Raw genomic sequence first — 21,122 nt, forward strand, 5'->3', positions numbered from 1 at the left:
ATTGCTTTAAGTGCAGTTTAAATCTTCTTTTTAAACACATGGTACATACTGTAAATATAGGTATTCAGGTGAGCTTCACATGTGTACAGCAAACATGCATATGGCACGTGCTTTGTCCTATCAATATAGTCTTTTAGAAATAATTAGGCCATATCATTGTCAATTCCTTTAGAAGAAAGTTTGAGTATTTAATTATTTTCCAAGTTTAAGTATTATTCAAGTGGTATTTGCTTTTTTCCAATGAAGAGACTTGATAAAATACACTTAATTTTTTTGCTTATACCCATTGTAATAATACGGCACATATGCCAAAGAAACTTTTCAAGCCTAATAAAATTCTTGGATGTTTGTTCTCTAGTTGTTTGAATCTCTTATTTGCGTGTTTTCATAATAATACATTCATTTTTCAGGGGCTGGAAATTTGCAATGGCCACACAAGTTGCAATGCAAAACTCTGGTTCATATTCTATTTCTCAGTTTCAGTCCAGAATGATCAGGTAAAATTTTAATCCTTACTTCCTCTCCCACCCACCCCTGTCACCTGCTTCTGATGTGGATAACCTGAAAATGAGAGGGAATAAATTTTCCATGCTAATTTGATCTAATGTCCAGAATGCCGAAGTTCCAATGCACAGCTTGATGCACAGTCCTTGTTAGCGTTGGGACAGAGGCACTGACTTTCCACAGAAGTATGACTGATACAAGTATTAAAAAACCTGCTTAGTACCTTTTAAATGCTATATGCAGTATCTTTGACAGGGAGAATTTTTGCAATATTTTATTTGGAGGTGTAAATGAAATGAGATTAAACTAACATTGCCAGAAAAGACCGTGATGGCTCGTCATTTGATGAGGTGGGGGAGGAGGACATAAAGAATAATGCAAAGTCAGAACTGATTTGTTTGTCTTTTTCTAGGTGGGCCAAACTGCGAATTAATATGTTGCCTGCCACAATAATTTGTGAGCCAATCTCAGAGTGCTTTGTTGCCAGTCTAGTTATTGGATGGGCAGCTCATCATGTGTTTAGATGGGATATAATGGTATTTTTCATGTGTCACTGCTTGGCGTGGTTTATATTTGACTATATTCAACTAAAAGGTGTTCAGGTACGTAGCTTCACTTTCTTTGGAGGTTATTAAAATTACTAGTGCCATCTACTTCAGCAAAAAGCTAAGCCTAATTATAATAAAATAATTCTCTTGACATCAAGGAGATAACAGGTCAAATCCTGTTACTTCTCGGTCTTCCAGCTTCGGTTATAGTAGCATGAAAACGAGTGAGTGTGCCTCGTTGTAATTTTGTTTTCTATATGCACCTGCCTCTACCTAGGTTCTGAAAGTTTGCATATCTGTCCCCTTAATCTTCATGTTTCCAGTCTGGTCTACCTAGGCATATCCAGAAATTTTAAACTTTTTTTTAACAGTACAAGAACAACAGCTTTGTGGTATTTTATGTTTTTTTCTTTTATCTTAGTTGTCACTTTGTCTTGTATTTATTGAGGTGTATATGTACTCTATTTTTCCCTCTATTTCGGCAATAATGGACTTAGAAGACAGCTGTAGCCTACTTCTAAAAATAAAATCTTCCCCTCACTAGAAGTGAGGCCTCAAAAAAACTTTTAATATAGAAAGATGTCATAAATCAGAACAGCATTTGTTCTTCTAATGCTGTAGGAACTACTTAAACTACTTTCTGCTGTGACCATATTCCATCCACATCTAATCCAGAATTACTTGTGTATTCAGACTTATCAAATAGTTCTCATAATACTGAAAAATATTTGTTTAGTAGTCTTAACACATACTGGAAATAAAAAAAAGTTAGGCCTTGTGTTGATTCTGTAGGACTCCAGAAGGTCAGTTTAAGTCACCTTTCTGATTACTTTTCTCACCATGTGCAGCATGTAAAAGAGCTTTGTGCCTACTCTTCTTCTGAAGCCTCTTTGATTTCCAACTCTGCGTGTAGCTGGAAATTCTCAAAGGAGCAGATAATATAGAGAGGCTATAAGCTTTTTTTTTAGTCTCACTTTTCCTATGCAATAGGCCAAAGACTTTTTTATTTGAAATTCACTCCTCTGGGAACATGCAGGAGTGTTCTGTCTAGATGCTCTTCTTCTGGGGTCTGTGGCAAAAACCCAGTGTCTGCTTGAATACAGTTTTACAAAGCTTCAAAATGAAAAAAGTGAAATTATCACACTTCTTCTTGCCTTTTGCTCTACATACAAGTCTTTCTTCAAACCTTCTGGGTCATTCTGCTAAGCTCCTCATGTTTAATACGGGTAATCATATCTTGAAGAGGAAAATGGTTGGGGCTTATAAAAAAATACGCTATTGATGTAAATCTGTATAATAAGCTTTAGAATAGATTTATCTGTAACACAAATGTTTTATTTTAAAATTTATTTTGAATAATCAGTATGTTGAAATACTTTTTTTTTTTATATTCCTAGGGTGGTGCTCTGTGTTTTTCAAAACTTGATTATGCAGTAGCTTGGTTCATCAGAGAATCCATGACAATTTATATTTTCCTATCTGCTTTGTGGGACCCCACTATTAGCTGGAGGACAGGACGCTACAGATTACGTTGTGGAGGCACTGCAGAAGAAATTCTTGATGTATAGCCACAGCTTTATAACTGTGAATGTCAAAAAGAGAAGGGGGGGGGGAGAAAAGTATTATAAATTGTTTATATAAGTACTTTTAAGAAAATCTACCTTCAGTAGTTTTATTACTTGTATGTTTTGGTATCTGTTCTTTAATTTATTTTTGCATGGCACTTGCATCTGTGAAAATACATCTGTAGTCTTGGCCAAATGGTACCTTGCTCCTGTGTACAAATAGAAATGGAGAGAATTGGTCCTGACATCTACTTTCTATAGGAATGCTCTGCAGTAAACTCTTTAAAAAAAAAAAAAAAAGTATCCACCTGGATATGAACAGCTTCTTACTCCATGGTGTGCTAGCCTAGCAAATCCAGGGTTCACATAGCTATTTTCCAGCTGGATTGTACAAGACTGTACCGAGTAAAATCACAGAAGTACAGATGATTTCTGTTTTATCCCACTGAATTGAGCTAGTAACAGGACCTTGGGAAAGAAGCTCTTAAATGCTTTATGCCTACCTCTTGTAGTTGCTGCAGAACAAAATGAATGGAAAGGTAAAAACGCTTTGCAAAAACAAACTAAAGTAAAGCTGGAGTCTTGTGTCTATATGTATATATGAAATACTTTAGTCATTGCAATGAACCAAAAGTGGACTGAGTTTGATAGAATGAGTTGGAAGGAATTACCGGTCAGGCATGTATTGTGGGCATCTTTTGGCCAACTCTGATCTGGTTCTGTCTTGAACCTTGTTAAGCACTGTGCTGTAACTAGCCAAGCTGGTCCCCTTCAATACTTCCATCCTTTTTTAAGGGGTGTTTGTTTTTCCCTGTGAGTGAATGCTTTGATGGGGGGTGGGGGGTGGCGTGTGTGTGAGGGACATAGTAGGTGGTAGAGGGAGCAGAAATACGTTTCAGAAACATTTCACACATGAGCTATTTTCTTACACAATGTCTTAAGAATGTAATTTCATGATGCAGGTATTTAATATCTTTTTAAAGTGAACATACATACCTATACTAGTCATAATTAAGTATTCAATTGCAGTAGATATTGTGACTGTATTAAAAGGCCAGGTGAGTTTGCTGTTACTGATTAAAATTGTAATCTTAATTTAAATATCAAACTAAGTCTACTCTTGGCTTTTTGCCTTCTACTGTTAGTCTAGCCTTTAAATTGGACTTTTGTATTCCAGTGGTATGACTAAAAGGACTAGATTATAATGCATGCCGTGTTTTTCCCCTCTCTGCTCCCTGTAGCTTGGTTTCCAACCTCATTGTGAGACTTCCTAATTTGTGGTGAACTGGACTTGTTTTCTTCGAACACTTTTTAATTAAGAAAACAAAACAAAGCTAGAGAGGGATGTTGCATAAGCCTTTTGTTTTCATAATTGTATTTATGCTGCTTTACTTTTCTTCAGATGGAATAGCATATTGCCACCATGAATGTGAGCTGCTAATTACAAGGCTAATGCCAACAAAGCAGCTTTAAAAGTTGGATGATAACGTGTAGCATATTAGCAATAATGACATGTACTTATAAAAATGAACACTTTTACCGTACTGAGCCAATCCTGTCATATGCTACACAAGTGTAATGTGTATGTATGTGTTGTAAAACATACTCTGGGCCAAAATGCTTCATCCACCTTAATATCTTTTGCCTTATCATACCATGGAACTCTTTTAATGGGCATTTCTGTACGAACAAAGGCTTTTAATGCATGCTTCATTCTTTTCATGTGAATCAGGAAGAAGCACTTTTCCTGAGGAAAGCTGCACACTGAAAGCTAGTCTAGTTGTGACCCACGAAAACACTCTTGCTTTAATATTGTTTTTTACATAGTTGAATTTTGCTGACAATGTTTGTATCTTCATTTATTTCATGAAGTTTGATGCCATTCATTGCACTGCTGAAGTGAAGCTTAGCTTGCAACTTAGCTTTATGCTGATTTCTATGCAGGCAATGGAACAGAACCAAAAAAAGGCTGAACTGACTTCATTTTAAAAAATTAGGTGGGGATAATTGTTTAACAGGTGCTTTTGTATTAGTAGAGCCATCTTTGGTCACGAAAAATAAAGCTTCACTTAAGCAAATAGTTTCATTTGGGTATTGTTCGGTTGATTATGAAATGGAAATTGACACTGTCAACTGTTGTAGAAGATGCTGCAATAGAATTTCTAAAAGTTAAAAATGGCTAATGTAAAGTTGTGTTGATCTACAGATGTGTATAATATACCATGTTTATTTAAAATCATTGTCTTGTTTTTTCTTTTATTTAAAAATAAATTTTGAATACAATCTGTTTGGAATACATGTTTTTTTTGCCCTTTGATGCTGTAACATGACAGCTTTAAGTATTTATGGCAGTTTTGATAGATTTGATTTCTAATTAATCTTCATAGCAATAAATGCCTTTCTTTTGAGTTTTTACACCTGGACCATCTGTTTTGGATTTTATATTTTGCTGAAATTAACTCGTGTGCTTAAATCTGATTTTGAGTTATCCTTGGTTTTTTAGAATAACTTCAGTGTATAAAAAAACCTCACAACTGAACAGGTAGGGAACTACCTGTTGTTAACTCGTCTGCTGGTTTTGGCTGGGATAGAGTTAATTTTCTTCATAGTAGCTAGTATGAGGCTCTGTTTTGGATTTCTGTCCAAAACAGTGTTGATAACACAGGGATGTTTTTGTGATTGCTGAGCAGTGCTTGCACAGAGCCAAGGCCTTTTCTGCTTCTCGCCCCACCCCACCAGTGAGCAGGCTGGGGGTGCAGAAGAAGCTGGGAGGGGACACAGCTGGGACAGCTGACCCTGACTGACCAAAGGGATATCCCACACCATATGACAACATGCTCAGCATCTAAAGCTGGGGGAAGAAGGAGGAAGGGGGTGACATTGGGTGTGATGATGTTTGTCTTCCCAAGTAACCATTATGCGTGATGGAGCCCTGCTTTCCTGGGGATGGCTGAACACCTGCCTGCCCATGGGAAGCAGTGAACGAATTCCTTGCTTTGCTTTGTTTGTGTGCGTGGCTTTTGCTTTACCTCTTAAACTGTCTTTGTCTCAACCCATGAGTTTTCTCACTTTACCCTTCTGATTCTCTCCCCCGCCTCGCTTTGGGGGAGTGAGTGAGTGGCTGGGTGGTGCTTGGTTTCCGGCTGGGGTTAAACCGCAACAGTACTTTTTGGCGCCCAGCGTGGGACTCGAAGGGTTCAAGATAACAACAAGTTTGACTGGAATGTGCTAGATCAAATTTATAGCTGTTATTGCTATTTACCTATTAATTGGCAAGCTCCTGTGCTTGCTATGTGGCTTATTTACCTTACTGTATATTAGAGTCTAGTCAGCCTAGATTCAGGTTTTAGAGATGGGTATCTTTGCCACAAAACATGTTGAAACTGAGGAGCAGTGTTGATAACTTTGCTTTGAGGTACTTCACCAAGAAAGCACTCTGTGCTTGTTCTGTCATCTGACTTGGCTTTTTCTTCTCTCTTCCCTAGCACGCACTAAGATTTTCACGTGAAACTGTGTGTGTGTGTATGGCCGAGTTGTTGGAATTTGGGAGGCATGGCAGAAACAAAACACCACTGGAATTACTTGAAAACTAGTTATAGAAACATCAACAATCCTGAGTGTATTTTGTGCTTGATACATTTGCAGCCACACAGCACAATACCTAAATCCCCTTTCCTGAGTCCTTTTATTATTTTCCTGCCTACTATTAAATAATGTTTTGATTTTATTCTGTGCTTTCAAATGAAATCTTTCCCACTTGAATTCCTTTCATGGCCACTCTCCCGTCCCCTGATGCTGACTACCTGCATTTCCTCTCAGTCTGTTTTGTCATCTGGAAAAGTTTGTCTCCTTCTAACCGCCTGCTTTCATATGTTGCTTCTGGAAGTTGATTCATTCCTCTTAAGGGCTTCTTTGAATCCTCACACCTAATTTCTGATTACCTAATTTTAAGGTGGGTTTGAGCTCTAGCCATTCTTGGGTTGAACTGGGCCCCTCACAGCTGTGACACTAATTCTGGCTGTTGAGGCTAAGGAAGCCTAAAGCTTTGCATGGCAATGGATAAAGTTTTTACAGTTATACAAAGTGACTTCAGCTTAAATAATCTCTAGGTTTGTGTAAATAATAACACTTGGAAGAGAGGATGGCAGTGTATAGAACAGCAATAATTTCAAACTTAATCCAGCTTTTGGGTCTGAAAATGAATAAACTGAAGTTTCTAACTAATTGTCAGATTATACTGCATGGGTCTACAACTTGGATATTCAGAGTAAATGCACAAGTTTAAATAAAGGTGTTTTCTTAGCTCTTAAACTAAATTTCATGACAGAAATGCCCCACAACAGGGAGTGCTGCATATCTGGGCAGATGAGAACTTCCCCCAAGAAAGTCATCTCCACCTTTATGTTGGCTTTGGAGAAGGCGTGTATGATTCCTACCTTAGTGTTGTAGAACTGCACTGTAACTCAAATCAGTGATCTGGGATGTACTTTTAAGAAAAACAAAACAAAAAACCCCAAAACTAACCCCACAACAATACACAGCCCCCCAAACCCCACAGAACTAAACCCCACTGGCTTTGCATATCCTGTAGATCCTGAGCGTTTGAAGTCAGACTGCTTTAAAGGTTGTTACCTCTTCTGCATTGCACAAACAAATTTCCATTGCAGGCTCAGACAATTGAGAAAAAGTGATAATTCTTATGGTTAAATTCCCCACGTTCTGCTTTCACCCCTTGCTTGTCTGGTCCTTTGCATTTGAACCTTTCACTAGGGAAGCAAAGTTCAATGCAGCACTTCAGGCCAGTTTAGCCACTGCCATGTTTGTGTTAGAGTGTAGTTACCTGTTTCATGTCAAAAGCTGCTGTTGACTATGTTGCAAATCTTTGCTGAAAATTTCTTTTTTTGCAGCAGTTTCTACTGACAGCTGGCTCTGTTTTCAATTATAAGTCCTACGTGCAGATCCATGTCCAGTTCTCCCTTCAAATCCATTTTGTTCAACTACAAGCAAACCAGCCAGTCTTGGGGGTCCTAAGGCTTGGTCAATGTTCAGCTGTAACCTTGCAAGGTTACGTCCAGTGTGCTTCCTTTTCAAAGGCAGTTTTAGGTTAGTGTCTTGTAAATGTTCTCACTGTGCTGAAACCCTGCAGTCTGTGTATGGAAAGTAGTGTGTATAACTAGCCTTTTCAGTGGTAGATGTTTGTGATACTTGTCTTCGCATTTAGTTCAGGTTAAAATAACTAATCAGCTTATTCGTGTAAGGTAAGAGACTGTAAAAAAAGAAAAGTAGTATTTCTAATACTCTCTAACACAGCTTTTGGAATGCTTTATTTCTTACTTTCTCTTCAGATCAAGAGTGGGCTGCTACTTACATGTGGTTCATGCTTCTGTGGAGAATATGCTTTCTGTTCTTGACCTTAATCAGCTCTAAGTACTTTTGCCTAAATGTTGGTGTGACTGTAGGCGATCGTGTTAAGAGGTGCAAACCAGACAGCTCGCAATGGAAGTTTGTAGATTGCTGCTTGTTTCTGTCTCATCCCCCTCACATCCCCCAGCTTTTTCCCCTCTTGCTGGCAGGAAGGAAGGGCCCCAGCCAAACCCATGTGCCAGCTGGAATTAATGGCGATTTTATATGCGGCCAACTTGTGGGTGAATGGGAGAGGTCAGGCTTGTATGCCTGTGCAGGAAGCCAGTAAGCTCACTGGGAGCATGAAACAGGAGCCGTCAAAAGAAATCTCTTCACTGGGCTTTGACATGAAGCGAGTTATTGTTCTTGACTTGGGCTTTGCATCCTCTGGGCCTGCGTTAAACTTAGATCTGCTCACAGGGTTGCAGTGAGCTCAAATGAATCTAAAGCTCTGGTAGTCTTCCCCCCACCCTGACTGGATGATGAGTAGCTTTTCCTCTTTTAAGGCTTGCCTGTTGCCTGGAAGAGTGTATTTTTATGTATTCAACAGTAACTTACTTTTGGTGGCAATGGCTCCTTCCTTTCTCTGATACCAAAATACTGGGCGAGGTGCTGAGGAAACAGAAGACCCATACAGTACATATGTAAAATGCACTAACACATTCAAAAGTGACCCCCTAACCCTGTGGAAATGTGAAAATATGGAGAAACTATGAAGCCTTTGGGGGATTACATCAGTATATATAATTCAGTTTATTTTTCTACTTGCACAGACATACAATTATATATATACATTTATATATGCATACATTTTTATATATGAACTTTTATATAAAAATCATATATGTACTAATACCAAAACAAAACCTTGCAAGAAGCCTTGAATTTGACAAGCCTGTTCTTTTCTGTAGGTGGACCAGACAGGTAAAATAATGCTTTTCTAATATAAAAAGCCAGCAGATCAAAGTTAAATAAATCATGAGCCATTGAGGGTAGTATCCAGTTTCATTTCATCTCTCAGTAAGCACACAGAGGAAGGCCCAAAAAAATGTTAGAGGTTTTTTTCTGGACTCATAAGCTTGAACAATGTTTTATTCGTCTAGCCTTATGGGTCATCTCAGTAACTCCCCACTGAGGGAGAATTCAGAGACTGCTTCCTTAGCTGTCAGCCCCCCAAAATCTGAGTAAGGCAAGGCACACACTTCTGTCACTTGCCTCCTTTTTCTGTTCAGGTTCACTGGCTTCTGCTCTTCCCTCTTGGGACAACTGCTTTGTCCCTGAAAGTCTTTGTAAAAGGAGTTTTCCCCTAGGCCAGAAATGCATGGGAAGGAGAAAGAACAGAAAGAGGGAGAGAACTGTAGTGAATGCAGTGTTAAATTTGTCTGTGACTAACGGCCCAGAGTGAAGGAGCACAGGCAAATCTGGGCACTTTTGCAATGTGTTGGGTAATAAGGAATAATATCGCAGAGGTGAAACCTTAGAAATGTTTTTAAGGGCTCTTGCTTAAGAGAGAGGCTGAGATCTCTGAGATGTTCCTCAAGGCTAGCTCTCTAGAATAAGCTTGTTTCCCTTCAATTACATGGGGTTTTCAGCAAGATCTGCTTTAGGGTTAGGTCTGGAGGTCAGTAGGTGGCAAAGGAGGAAAGCAAGCCAGCAGGGGTTGCTGCCCACCCTGCAGCTGAGTAGCAAGACATGAGGACGTGCAGCCGGTATCTCCTGGTTACAGACCATGCAGAGACCATCTCATTTTCTCTCCCTATTTCTTGGAGCATTCAGTTAGTTGCGTGCAAACTCCTGCAGATGAGTTGTAGGATAAGGATGGCTTGTCACTGTTGGCCCATTGGCTGAGCAGGGAGGAGCTACAGCTGGAGCAGACAGATCTGTACCTTCCCCAAGTTTGGGAGTGTCTACAGCCATAGGCTTTATTTGAGACAACGATGTTTACTCTTGAAATTCCTGCTGGTGGATTTCCCTACTGTGAAGGGTCCCTGCCAATGGTGTGAGACGTGGTGGGGCCGTTTGTCTAAGGCAGACAGTGTATCAGGGAGGGACAAGGGAGCTGGCAGATGCTTGAAGGATGTGTTGTCCTGTGAGTACAGCCTAACCCTGGAACTACGGACTAGCAACCCTCTTGCTTTCAGACACTAGAATAGCATGGACTTAAAATGTTGGTGTGTTTCAGGCATCCTCCTGCAATTATGATGACAATTGAGCAGAGTTGTGTAGCACATGGTTAATGATGACTGCATGTGAATATAAAGTGTATCTTGTCTGTATGCAGACTGACACAAACAATGATCTCATCATAATGCGTCAGCAATATGCTAACTCTGCTAGGAGCGAACAGTCATACTTGACATCCAGTGGTACTTTCATAAAGGCAGTCTTTGTGCAGCCAGAATACAACTGCATAATATTTTTGTGCTTTGCCTGTCAAATAGATTGCTTTTGTATGCAGCAGGTGATGGCTAAAGAGATGATTTCATTTTGCTTAAAGCTGTAGCTGAAATGAGCACCAGAAGTGAAATTTGGCATTTCCAGCCCTCTGTTCTATGATTAACAGAGAAGCTGGTGCATTTCTGCCTCAGGGAGTCTGTTGCTGTTGAACAGTGGACCCAATCTTTATCAACGTATAAAGTAATACAGCCAAGTCCGTAAAGCAGGAAAGACTGCACTTGTGCATAGGGTCTGTCTCAAGGCTGGTTTTTGCAGAGCCTCAGCAAAGTAGCCTAAGCCCAGCGGCAGAGTTATGCCCAGAGGCCGTGTACCTGTAGAGCTGTTCAAAGTAAAAGCACTACAGCTACTATCCCAGGTGAAATTGCCCTTCAAATAGCTGGCATAAGTGATGATATCTGTTTTGGAGGACCACAGAGGCCAGTTTGCTGGCCGCAAAATTATGCTGTTTTACACTGCACAAGTAGCATTTCCTGTTGTTGCTTTAAGTCTAAACACAGATCACATCCTAAAGGAAAGTATCTTACAAAAAGAGGCCCTTTTTATTAACCTCTTTCCTCCACCTCCAAAACCCAGTGGCTTTCCCCTCTAAAAGGGGTTAGTGGAGTTTAGTCAATTTATTACTCCCAACACCACATTGTTGTTTTCCTTGCCCCTCTTGGCTGTGAATTGTTTTGAGCTTCTCACTCCCCAGGAAGCTGATGTTGTCATTGTAAATAGGATGGACGCATTTTTCCTCCTTTTTTTTTTGGGCTACTGGGGGTGGCAAGGTGCCTGAAGGGACTGAAGCTCTGCTGTTTCATCACTCTGCACCAGAACTTCCCTGCTATGTGCCTTCACCTGGTTTGCACTGCAGCCACTTCTGATCTGCTGCATCTGGGACAGCCATTTGCTCCCATTGTGACACTGCAATTGGTGGATTAATGTGTTTCACCTAAGCAAAGGAAAATTACTGCCTCCTCTCTGCTGTTAGCAATGGATGAAAATCAGAGGGCAATCAAGAGCACACCTGAGTCCTGGCTGGTGAATGTTATCTCCATGTACCACAGTGCGCAGATGGTGTAAGTCTGACACAGCTGATGCTTGGCAGTCCCTTGCTGGGAACTGGTTCCTGCTAAGGTGGCAATAGAAAAAGGAAAAAAAAAAGGTTGAGCCTTCGCTTAGCATTTATTCAGGGATAAATAGGTTGTTTGGAGTGTGTCACTGTAGTATTCCTGTGAAAGACAGCAGTCCTTGCCACCCATCTCCTTAGCAATGTTTCAGGTTCCTGGACTTTTCTCCATACTTAGCTGAAACCTATTGTTTTGGGGGGAGAAAAGTGCATCACTGCCCACCTGAGCTTGATCAGATTGACTAAATAATGACCATCCTTTTTCCTCTGTCCACCCAACTGACAGATCCTTAACCTTTTTTCCTGGAGGGTCTGTTGAAGGCTTTTTGTGACAGACTCACTTTGCTTAGTTACTCTCTGTGTGTCCTTTAGAAGTACTCTACAGATGTCCACAAGTCCATAGGTAATGAATCAGAAGACACCAGTCTAAGAAACCTTTGTGTGACAAAGAAATTTCTACTCCCCACCAGAAAGTGTCCATGCTGCCTTAGGGATCCTCTCAGTTAAACTGAGAATTGGACTCTTCAGTGGAAGATAGATATCACTGCTGCTGCAAACAGCACCAAATGGCCTACCATGAGCATCCTTGTAGCACAGGACCTTCTTGCTCCCTTGTCCATCCAAGAGTAGATGTATGTGCTGCTGTCAGGGAGCTGCAGTGCAGTTCTCCCCACAAAGAATTAGGCAAGAATCTTGGACTTGCAGAGTAGCTGAGGTTGGAAGGGACCTCTGGAGACCTAGTCCAGCCGCTGCTTGAAGCAGGGTCAGGTTCTCTCAGGACTGCGTCCTGTTGAGTTTTGAGCATCTCCAAGGATGGAGACTCCACAAACTCTCTGGGCAACCTGTTCGGCCATTCTCATAACAAAAGTGTTTCCTGATGTTCAGAGGCAACCTCCTGTATTTCAGTTTGTGCCCACTGCCTCTGGTCCTGTCACTGGGTACCACTGAGAAAAGTCGGGCTCCATCTCCTATACTCTACCCTCATCGGGTATTTATACACATGGATAAGATCCCCTCCAGCTTTCTCTTCTCCAGGCTGAGCAGTCCCAGCTCTCTCAGTTTCTCCTCATATGTCAGATTCTCCTGCTCCTTCATCTTTGTGGCATTTCCATGGACTCGCTGGATGAGTGGCCTCACCAGTGCTGAGCAGGGGGAAAGGACCACCTCCCTCGACCTGCTGGCATCACTCCTCCCTGTGCAGCCCAGGACACCATTAGCCTTCCCTGGGGCAAGGGCACACTGCTGGCTCATATTCAGCTCGGTATCCACCAGCACCTACAGACCTCTTTTTCCCAAGCCATTTTCCAGCCAGTTGGCCCCCAGCATGTATTGGTGCCTTGGGCTATTCCTCTCCAGCTGCAGGACTTCAGACTTCTCCTTATCGGACTTCATGAAGTTCCTGTTAGCCCATTCCTCCAGCCAGACCAGGTTCCTCCGGATGACAGCACAACCTCCTGGCAGTCATATGTGCATCAGCACCCTGTAAAAAGGGACATGTATAGCAGAGTAATGCATAACCTAATATGGTTTGGATCTCTGATAAAAACTCTTTGTAGCAAGTGTATTTGAGTCCTCTTGATGGCAAGTCTTAGTCATACAAATCAGGTTATTTTATTGGCTCCTTTTAAGTCCCTACAATTTTTCTTTGTACAGACCAGAGGCATAGCTGGTCTCTCAGTTACATTTCTTTAACTTTTGTGCCCTACATCCGCCTAACTGGCAAGCTATCCCAAGCGGCTATTTAAAGCATCTGAATATTTGGGCACTTGCTTTTGCCATGTTAATTAATTAACTGTAGGTAAAGCTGGCTGCGGGAGAAGCTGTTTCCTGATGCTTCCTACCAGTATGAATCAATGACTATGCAACCTCTCATTTTTGCACCAGATTTAAAACAAAGAAACAAACAAAAAATCCCAACCAACCAACCAAAAAAAACCCAGAAGGACACCAAGTCTGGGTTTCACACACTTAGTTTCTGGCTACTGTGTACTGTTTGAGGGTCTGACTGGAGCTGGGCTTTTGAAGACTTTCAATTTCTCTTGGTGAGAACTGGAACTGAAAGTACACTAGGCATCACTAGGCTGCCTGAGTAAAGCTCTCCTACCTACACCCAGACTTCAAGTAAAGAATACATTTGTTTCAGGAGTGTAAGGCAGGCAGGCCAGACTGCCAAATCTTCATGTCTGCATTATGTGTTAATGAACAAGCAGGTGCATTCAGCCAGGGAGCAGCGTTCGAGCGTCTCTCCAAGCGTTCAGATTATGAATCTGAAATTATTTTACTTCAGTATAAACAGGGAAAAAAGCATTCTATTACTCTGAACCAAAAGCAAATTATCTCCTTCTCGGTCTGAAATGGAAACAATACAAATGGATTGCTGATTGTAATCATTGGCTGTGACTGCTGGCTCCATCGTTCATTCCTGAAATAACTGGATGAAAAAAGAAAATAAGTGCGGTTTGTATATCCCTGATGTATGCATCTGGGCACAAATTCTGAGTGCACTCATTGCATTTTGGATAAGAGTAATCTTTTCTGGGTGAGGGAACTGAAAAACATCCTTCATATCATGCATTCCTCTTTGCCCAGGTGCCCCCTGTCTCTCTGCCAGGCTTCCCCCTTCGCCTGCCCAATCTTCCCACTGCCATCATCTTACCTCTAGGTTTGCTCTCTCCCCTCTTGCTTCCTATTTCTTCCCTCCCAGCCAAGTGCAGACACAGGCTGCTGGTCACTGCACAACAGCATGCCTATGGGAATGAGTTGCATGTCCTCCCATGCGCGTCTGGTGCAGGGACTGACATTGCTCTCTCCACCTTTGCTCTTCTCCTCCATTTCCAGGAGGTACCAGTTCACGCAGAAGCCAACCATGCACGCACTGCTGGTGTGCACCCTCCTGGAGGACTCACATGTGGGCAAAGCCTGCAGCTCGCCGGAGCACAAGTACGGAGGGAGCCGGTGGCTTGACAGCCACCATCACACTGACCACCAGCTGGTCCTGCTGCTCCATGCCTGGTGGGGCAGTGAGCAGTGGGAATGGGCAGCACATGTGGTGGGTGTAGCACGGCTTTCTGCTGGGTTCAGGGTATGTCCAGCTTCTGTGCCAGACCCCACTGCCTGAAACCTGGTAAGTGGAGCCAGGGGCTGCTGGAATGGGGTGCTGAATGCTCTGGAGATGCTTCAGACCAGTGAGGAAGGCAAGCTGGGGAATAAAACAGAGGGTTCAGCTGCCGTCTGAGTGTCATCTGGCTTGTGCTTTTGTCTGGCTATCCTGGCATTCAGAAAGCTGGCGCAAAGAGTTGCTGTGTGTCCCTGAGAAGTGCAGCTCTTTTGGTTTAGACAAACCTGCCCAGTGGTCCTCCAGCGGGCTGAGGCACGGGGCATGCGCTCCTGAGCTCGACAAGACTATGCAAGCAGTAGGCATGCCTTGAAACAGACCCTTAGCAGCAGAAACTTGAACACTTGCCAGCTTCAAGGCATGGGCACAGCTGGGCAGAGGCCATGGAGGTCAGACGGTTTCTTTGCACTGGGTACACTGATTGCTAAACCCTTTACAAAGCTGTTTCAGCAAATGAAACCCAGTCGCAAAGCAGGGGAAGCAGTCGGGGTTGGGTTTGGAGGGTTTTCCAGGCGGGGATTTTTTTGTTTGTTTGTTGCTTTAGGGATGGAAGAGCTCAGTGAAGGGTCTGGTGGCTGGCAGCAGCCAGTACCAGCACCAGTACAAGCTGCAGTGGGCTCACACTCTCAGACAGTGATGCCTTTAGTGGCTTAGCCCAGGTTTCAGTGCACATGCTGATTTTTGGATGTTGGGCTAAGTGATTTAGCTTTTATGAATGGCCATTAAAGCATGCAGCTTAGTCATAAAATGTATTAAGCTCTGGGAATTTGAGTTGCATATTGGATTAGGTTTAGCTTTAAGCTAGCTAAACAACATTAAGCATGTGCATATTGTATTTATATGCGATATATTCACTTTCAAACTAAATATACTGACTTTCATATTAACTCCTATTTTTTTTTCTTTAGGAGGATGAATTTTATGTAATTTTAAATAAACATAAGGCATGCTTGTTTATGCATAAGTTTGTGCGTGTAAATAGAAAAAAAAAAACCAGAAAATGTGCTGTTAATAAACCTCCTCCTCTTTGTTTTCTATTAAATACATAACATTTCTGCTTTAGTAAATGAAAAAAGTTTTGATTTGGATGCTTGCATGTCTGCTGTCTGGAGGTGTTCGCATTCCTACTTGCTAGAAAGACCTTTTGTTCAAACACAGTACTCTTTCAGCAGGGTACCAGATATTACAGAAGTACAAGCAAACCTAGATCTTAGCCTTGAATTTTTCCACAAGGTGGTACATCCTATTCCTGAGAAGCTTTATTATTTATCTAGCAGCCACAGGGCTGGATTCCTCACTGTCTTTGTTTGTTCCAGTGCAAAAGAGGGGGGAAAAGTGTAAAATGCTGCCAGTTTGAAATCTAGTGTCTTCTACCCTCTTTATTCTGGTTTGACTGACATAATGATGCATAAGGCAGTGGATGTGTCCTCCCTGTGTCTCGTTTGAATGGTTATACTGGTATTTTCAAGCAGTGTTATTTGGAATTCGTCTTTTTTAGCTATAATTGCTGTTTCCTAACCAATGCTTTTATTGAGACCAGCATTTGTCAGGTCTCTGTGTTTGCAAATGTCTCCTCCAGATTTAAGTCATTGTACGTGTACCTTGGACTTGCTCTTTCAGGCCACATTGTGTGCTCAGGAAGGAGCACAAAGTTTTGTGGCTGCCCTCCTGCCAAAACAATGCACAGAAAGTGCTATATGCTGATGAACGCCCCTGGACACTGCCACAGGGGAAGATGAACATTTTTTTTTCCCTTGGAAACACATGTGGCAAATGACTGCGTACCTACCAGGACACTGCACTTATGCCTGGGCCAAGGGGCAGTGAGAATACCGTGCTGTGGTATTTGCTGTGTGCCCACAGAGGCGGCTGCACCATGCAAGAGCAGTCACGAAGCTCAGGACCTTTAGGTTTCGTTGACATGTAAGTAAATGCCACAAAGACCCAGAGCCTCCACTGTGCATCATTGCGACCCATATGGTGTCACTTGCTCCGAACGACCTCAGAGCCGCGACCTGAGCAGAGTCAGACTGAAACTGAGCGCCTTTAACCAGTGCCACATACCATGTTGTTTTTCTTCTAGGCTATTATCTTTATTCTGGGTATTTACTGGTAATCCCCATAAAAGGATTTTGAATTAGCTTTTGGACTTTGAGATTTGCAGACAGCACTGTCCCCTTGCCTGTTTCTTGCATTGTTTCTTTTATAGCTGAACAACTACTTAAGACAGGATGGTTTTCTGAAAGCCCACTCTAGTAACTATGCATACCGTTGGTTTTGTCATTACCAGCCCTTTTCCCATTCAGCTGAGAGCACAGTGCCATCGCTGGGTCTGTGGTTTTGCTAAGAGCTGAGTTTGGGTGGGCAAAAGCTGACCCAGGGGAGCGGAGCCTGTGGGACACACGGTGCCATGGCTAGCGCGGTGCTGGGGACGTGGGTGCTACTAACTGTGTGGCGAGGTGCGTGGCTTTGGCAGCCCAAGGGAAACACCCATTCCTCGAGGTGTGCCGCTTCCGTGTTCAACTATAATGTAAGAAAGACTTGCGTAACCTGGAAACTGAGAAATCACGGGAACAGGTTGTGCAAACCTGTCAACAGTGCCAGTTAGACTGAGCAGGGGTGGGTCTGAGGATGCTTTCTGCTGTTTTAAGTTATTCACCCTGCACGATTTCGGAGCAAAGGAGACTGCTGTCCATGAGTGTGGCTCCCACCACTGCCAATGGATGAACTTGGCTGGGTGCTGGGATCGGGCCTCTGCTGAGGAAATAACCTTTGCTTAGAGGTGGTGAAACTATTTGGCCCACTTCTGAGTGAGCCACGGTGGATGGCACAGCATCATATGCACAGCAAGCTGCAAACGTCCTACTGCGACAGCCAGGGAGCATCTGCAGGCAGAAGCTGGGGGGAACAGGCTTTACAGCAAATTCAGAGAAGGGTAGTGAGGGTGGATGGAGCTGGGAGGGCCGCTTTCTCACCTGTGAAAGCACGTGTGCCACTTACCCTTCCTGGGGCTGGGAGGAAGTAATTTGGAAGGATATCTTGATGAGCCTTCACTCAGCCCTGCCTGAGTTATCACCATATGGGGAAACGGAGGTGAGTGGCTCCCTGCATCGTCCCCCTTTGTCGGCGATGCAACTGAAAACAAGTAGTCAGCATAGCCCATTTTCCCTTGTGATGCTGCACGGGTGGAGCCTTTGCTGTGGCCCATGGCGTGGATTTTGCTGCCAGGGTCTCACGCTGGAGGAGAGAACACAAAGAGGCAGAAGTAAGTGGCAGAGTCAGCACAGTCCCCCTGTGCGGCTGGTGCTGCTGGTGCAAGAGGTGCTGCCGGCCCTGCTGCGCCCTCGAGACCCCCGGGGCAAGACTGTTTAATTAGGTTTCCATTGCTCTGGGAAGCTGCTGCCACGGGAGTCTCTTTGCCACCCACGACGTGCTGGTGCGGCACCAACTCCCCGCAGCCTGGGCAGCACCAACCTTCTGAGATGCCTTAGGGGGTCCCGCTTGTCCCTGTCGGGGCCAGGCTTCACCTTCAGCAGGTGCGGAGCAGCCTGCAGGATGTGCAGGTGGCACTTGCAAGATGTGCTGTTGCCTAAAAATTTTGCTAAATCTGGGCTGTTGGCAGAGGCAGCTGCCTTGTACTCATGCAGGGGGCAGGATCCTGGGGCTAAATGTTGGGAGCAACCTGTACCCGTGTGTCAGAGAGTACCCTGTTCCTTATTCTGTGCCCACAGCTATTGGTAGCTCTGATCCTCTGGGCAAGTGAAACAGGGACCTCTGCAGCCTTTGTAGCCACCAGTAGTGCTGCACTGCCTGGGGCTCCATTTGTGGTGCAGCATGCTCCCAAAAACAGCTGCCCACTCTCTGGGGGTCTCAGTGAATGGGAGACCTCCTAGCAAAGGGAGATAGTCCATTTGTTAGCCACCCTCATCAAAGCGCTCTTGACTTTTTCATGCTCTTGGAGGTCTCTCCTGTGAGGCCAGGCAGGGGAAATAAGTGACCTCTCGTCACAGCAAATGATGTCATGACATTGCACAGCCTTTGCCACAATTGGTTCATTCCATTCAGAAATCACAGCAGTGCTAGATATTCAATTGGCACATGCTGATTACCACAAAGGTCTGTTTTTCTTTTTCTTGTTTTTAAAAAAGGAAGAAGGTGATGCCATTTCCAGAAAATGGGGCTTTCCGAAGCATACGGAAGAGAGTGAGGTTTGTGGCAGTAATGCAAGACCTGGCAATGCTGCCATTTAGCAGAAGCATGTGAACAATATTCTACATCCTCTGCCCAGCTGCTTTTGTTGTGTACACATTACTCATTTCCTCCTTGCAGCCTGGATAGGAAACAGCAATGCTCAGCAGAGTTCGTCCAACCCACTGCTAGGCAGCACAGCTGTTTTGTTCAAGCCCAGTTCCTCTAAGGCTCTGTGTGTTTCCAGAGAAGTGCCAAGAGCCTTTAACCCCCATGGTCGGGGGCAAGGTTCACACCTCTCCGGAGCTGCTGATCAGCTTGCAAGATTTCTCGGACATTACAGACTTGCATTTTGAAACATGAAAACTCTTTGCAGTTGCCAGAGGAAAGAGGATGTTATTAGCACTAAGAGACAGTGCCTGACCATGGCCTAGAGGTCAGGTATAGCTGTGTGAAGCAAGTGTCTTCCAGGTGTGGTTTCCCGAGATGTCTATTGGGCTGGCACCTGCAGGGCAACACCTCATATCCCAGGAACCTGCTGGTTACCAGGAGAGAGTTAAAGCCCAGCAAACCTATGACCATGTGAGCAGCGTCCCACAGCCAGCTGCACTCTCTGGCTGAGTACTGCCCTGGTAGCAATGTTATGGTACAGCCCTTCTGTCAGTGGGCAAATGGGTTGCTGACCCGTCACTGACATCATTACCTTCTGAACACTAGTAAAGGGGGCTGGGGACATGATAATAACCCCCATGACAGTCAGCCAGGACAAACAGGCCAATATCTGCTCACCATCGGAGCTTCCTAGGGGCTTTTTACTGTCATGGAGCTGCGCTCCTGTTTGAGCTGCACAGAAATGCAAAACAGCTGAGCTCAGATCCCCTCCATTGCAAATGCCTGAGAAAGGACAGGGACCTCAGCTCTGAGGCTCCAGTATAAAGTAAAATACCTCTCTAGCAGCGAGCCTGGCTGATGTAAACCTATGCAAGTCCACAGCTGGCCATCACTATTGCCTGCTGTATTTCTGTTTCTCTGGCAGCATTGATTGATTTCACCTTGCTGAATAGAGTAGAAAAAGGAAAATAAAAGGCAAAGAGAAAAAAGGAACCACATAGTCTGCCTGAGAAAGGAAGAAGCCTTCATGTCTTTATCTTTAGTGCCATTTGTCTTGAAACACTCCTCGGCCTCAGCCTACTTCAGTTTTACAGTGTGGTGAGGCACAGATGACAGCTTTGTGCAAGGGGTGGAAGTAGGAAATATGTGGGATATACAGGCATGGATGCTACCTTCAGCATGATTCCTCAAGCTGAGATAATGTTACAAGGAAATTGTTTCAAAGAAATGTTTCTACTAATGCACAAAAAAAGCACAAAAAGCTGCAGAATCCTGCAACTTCCACATGAAATCAGATCTGTCAAAAACCTTTGCACTGCAGCCTAAAAGGAAACTCTTGCATACCAAAGTGTGGCTATGACCTGGGACAAGCCTACGGAACAACGCTTAACAATTCCATGTGGTAGAGCGGCATTTCATAAAAAACTTCCTGAGAAAAGCCACGGGTTAACCCAAAATACCTCTGGCAGTGGATGCGCTGTGGATATTGTTCAGTGTTTACTACCAGGAAACCCTGGGCACACTGCAGGAAGGTCTTGGAGCTCCTTGTTCCCATCTCTCCTGGACTGTAAATAGTCACACTGTTGACAGTGTTAACTGCCATATCAGCCATGTGGAAACTGGCCCTTCATTTTGTGCTGCAAATGGTGATGGGGGGTCGTTTTCTTTTAACACCTGGCCACAGACAAGATCACTTCAGGCAGGCAGAAGCCAGGCTACATCAAACAGCCCAGTTTTGGTTTGCAGGAAGGCCTCCGCAGCACCAGATGGGCTGTACATGGACAGGCAGGCAGCCTGCCCTTTACTGCATTGGCACATCTTTGCAAACCACTCAGATATATTCCTTCCACAAATTATAGTTTGCTTGTGTGTGTTGGCTATAGAAAAATCTGTAGGTGATGCAATTTTCTAATGGTGCAGCCACCATAACTTTGGTGCCTTGAGATGGCTTAGTATAAAAATGGAGTATTAGTATTTTTATCAGTGTGTCAAAGCATAGTGGAAGTTTTGCTGGTTTGTAAGAGAGGAAATACCTTAGTCTCCTTGTGGTTTTCTTCCCAGGATTTCTTCCTGTGAAGTACTGAGCACACCTAGAATTCACTGCGGTGAGTAATTTAACAAAT

At 43.5% G+C, this 21,122-nt stretch overlaps 1 protein-coding gene across 1 annotated transcript in view; it reads left to right on the top strand.

The window, feature by feature from the left end:
• UGCG (UDP-glucose ceramide glucosyltransferase) overlaps window positions 1-2,664 on the top strand; it is a 30,635-nt gene extending 27,971 nt beyond the window's left edge. Inside the window, exons 7-9 of the mRNA XM_082335737.1 lie at window positions 411-497; window positions 917-1,106; window positions 2,450-2,664. Coding sequence (XP_082191863.1) covers window positions 411-497; window positions 917-1,106; window positions 2,450-2,620 — 448 coding nt within the window. The 3' untranslated portion in view covers window positions 2,621-2,664. The remainder of the gene's footprint in view (window positions 1-410; window positions 498-916; window positions 1,107-2,449) is intronic.
• The last annotated feature ends 18,458 nt before the right edge of the window (window positions 2,665-21,122 follow it).

This window comes from Platalea leucorodia (genome assembly GCF_965183815.1).
Source record: "Platalea leucorodia genome assembly, chromosome: Z".
Lineage (NCBI taxonomy): Eukaryota > Metazoa > Chordata > Aves > Pelecaniformes > Threskiornithidae > Platalea > Platalea leucorodia.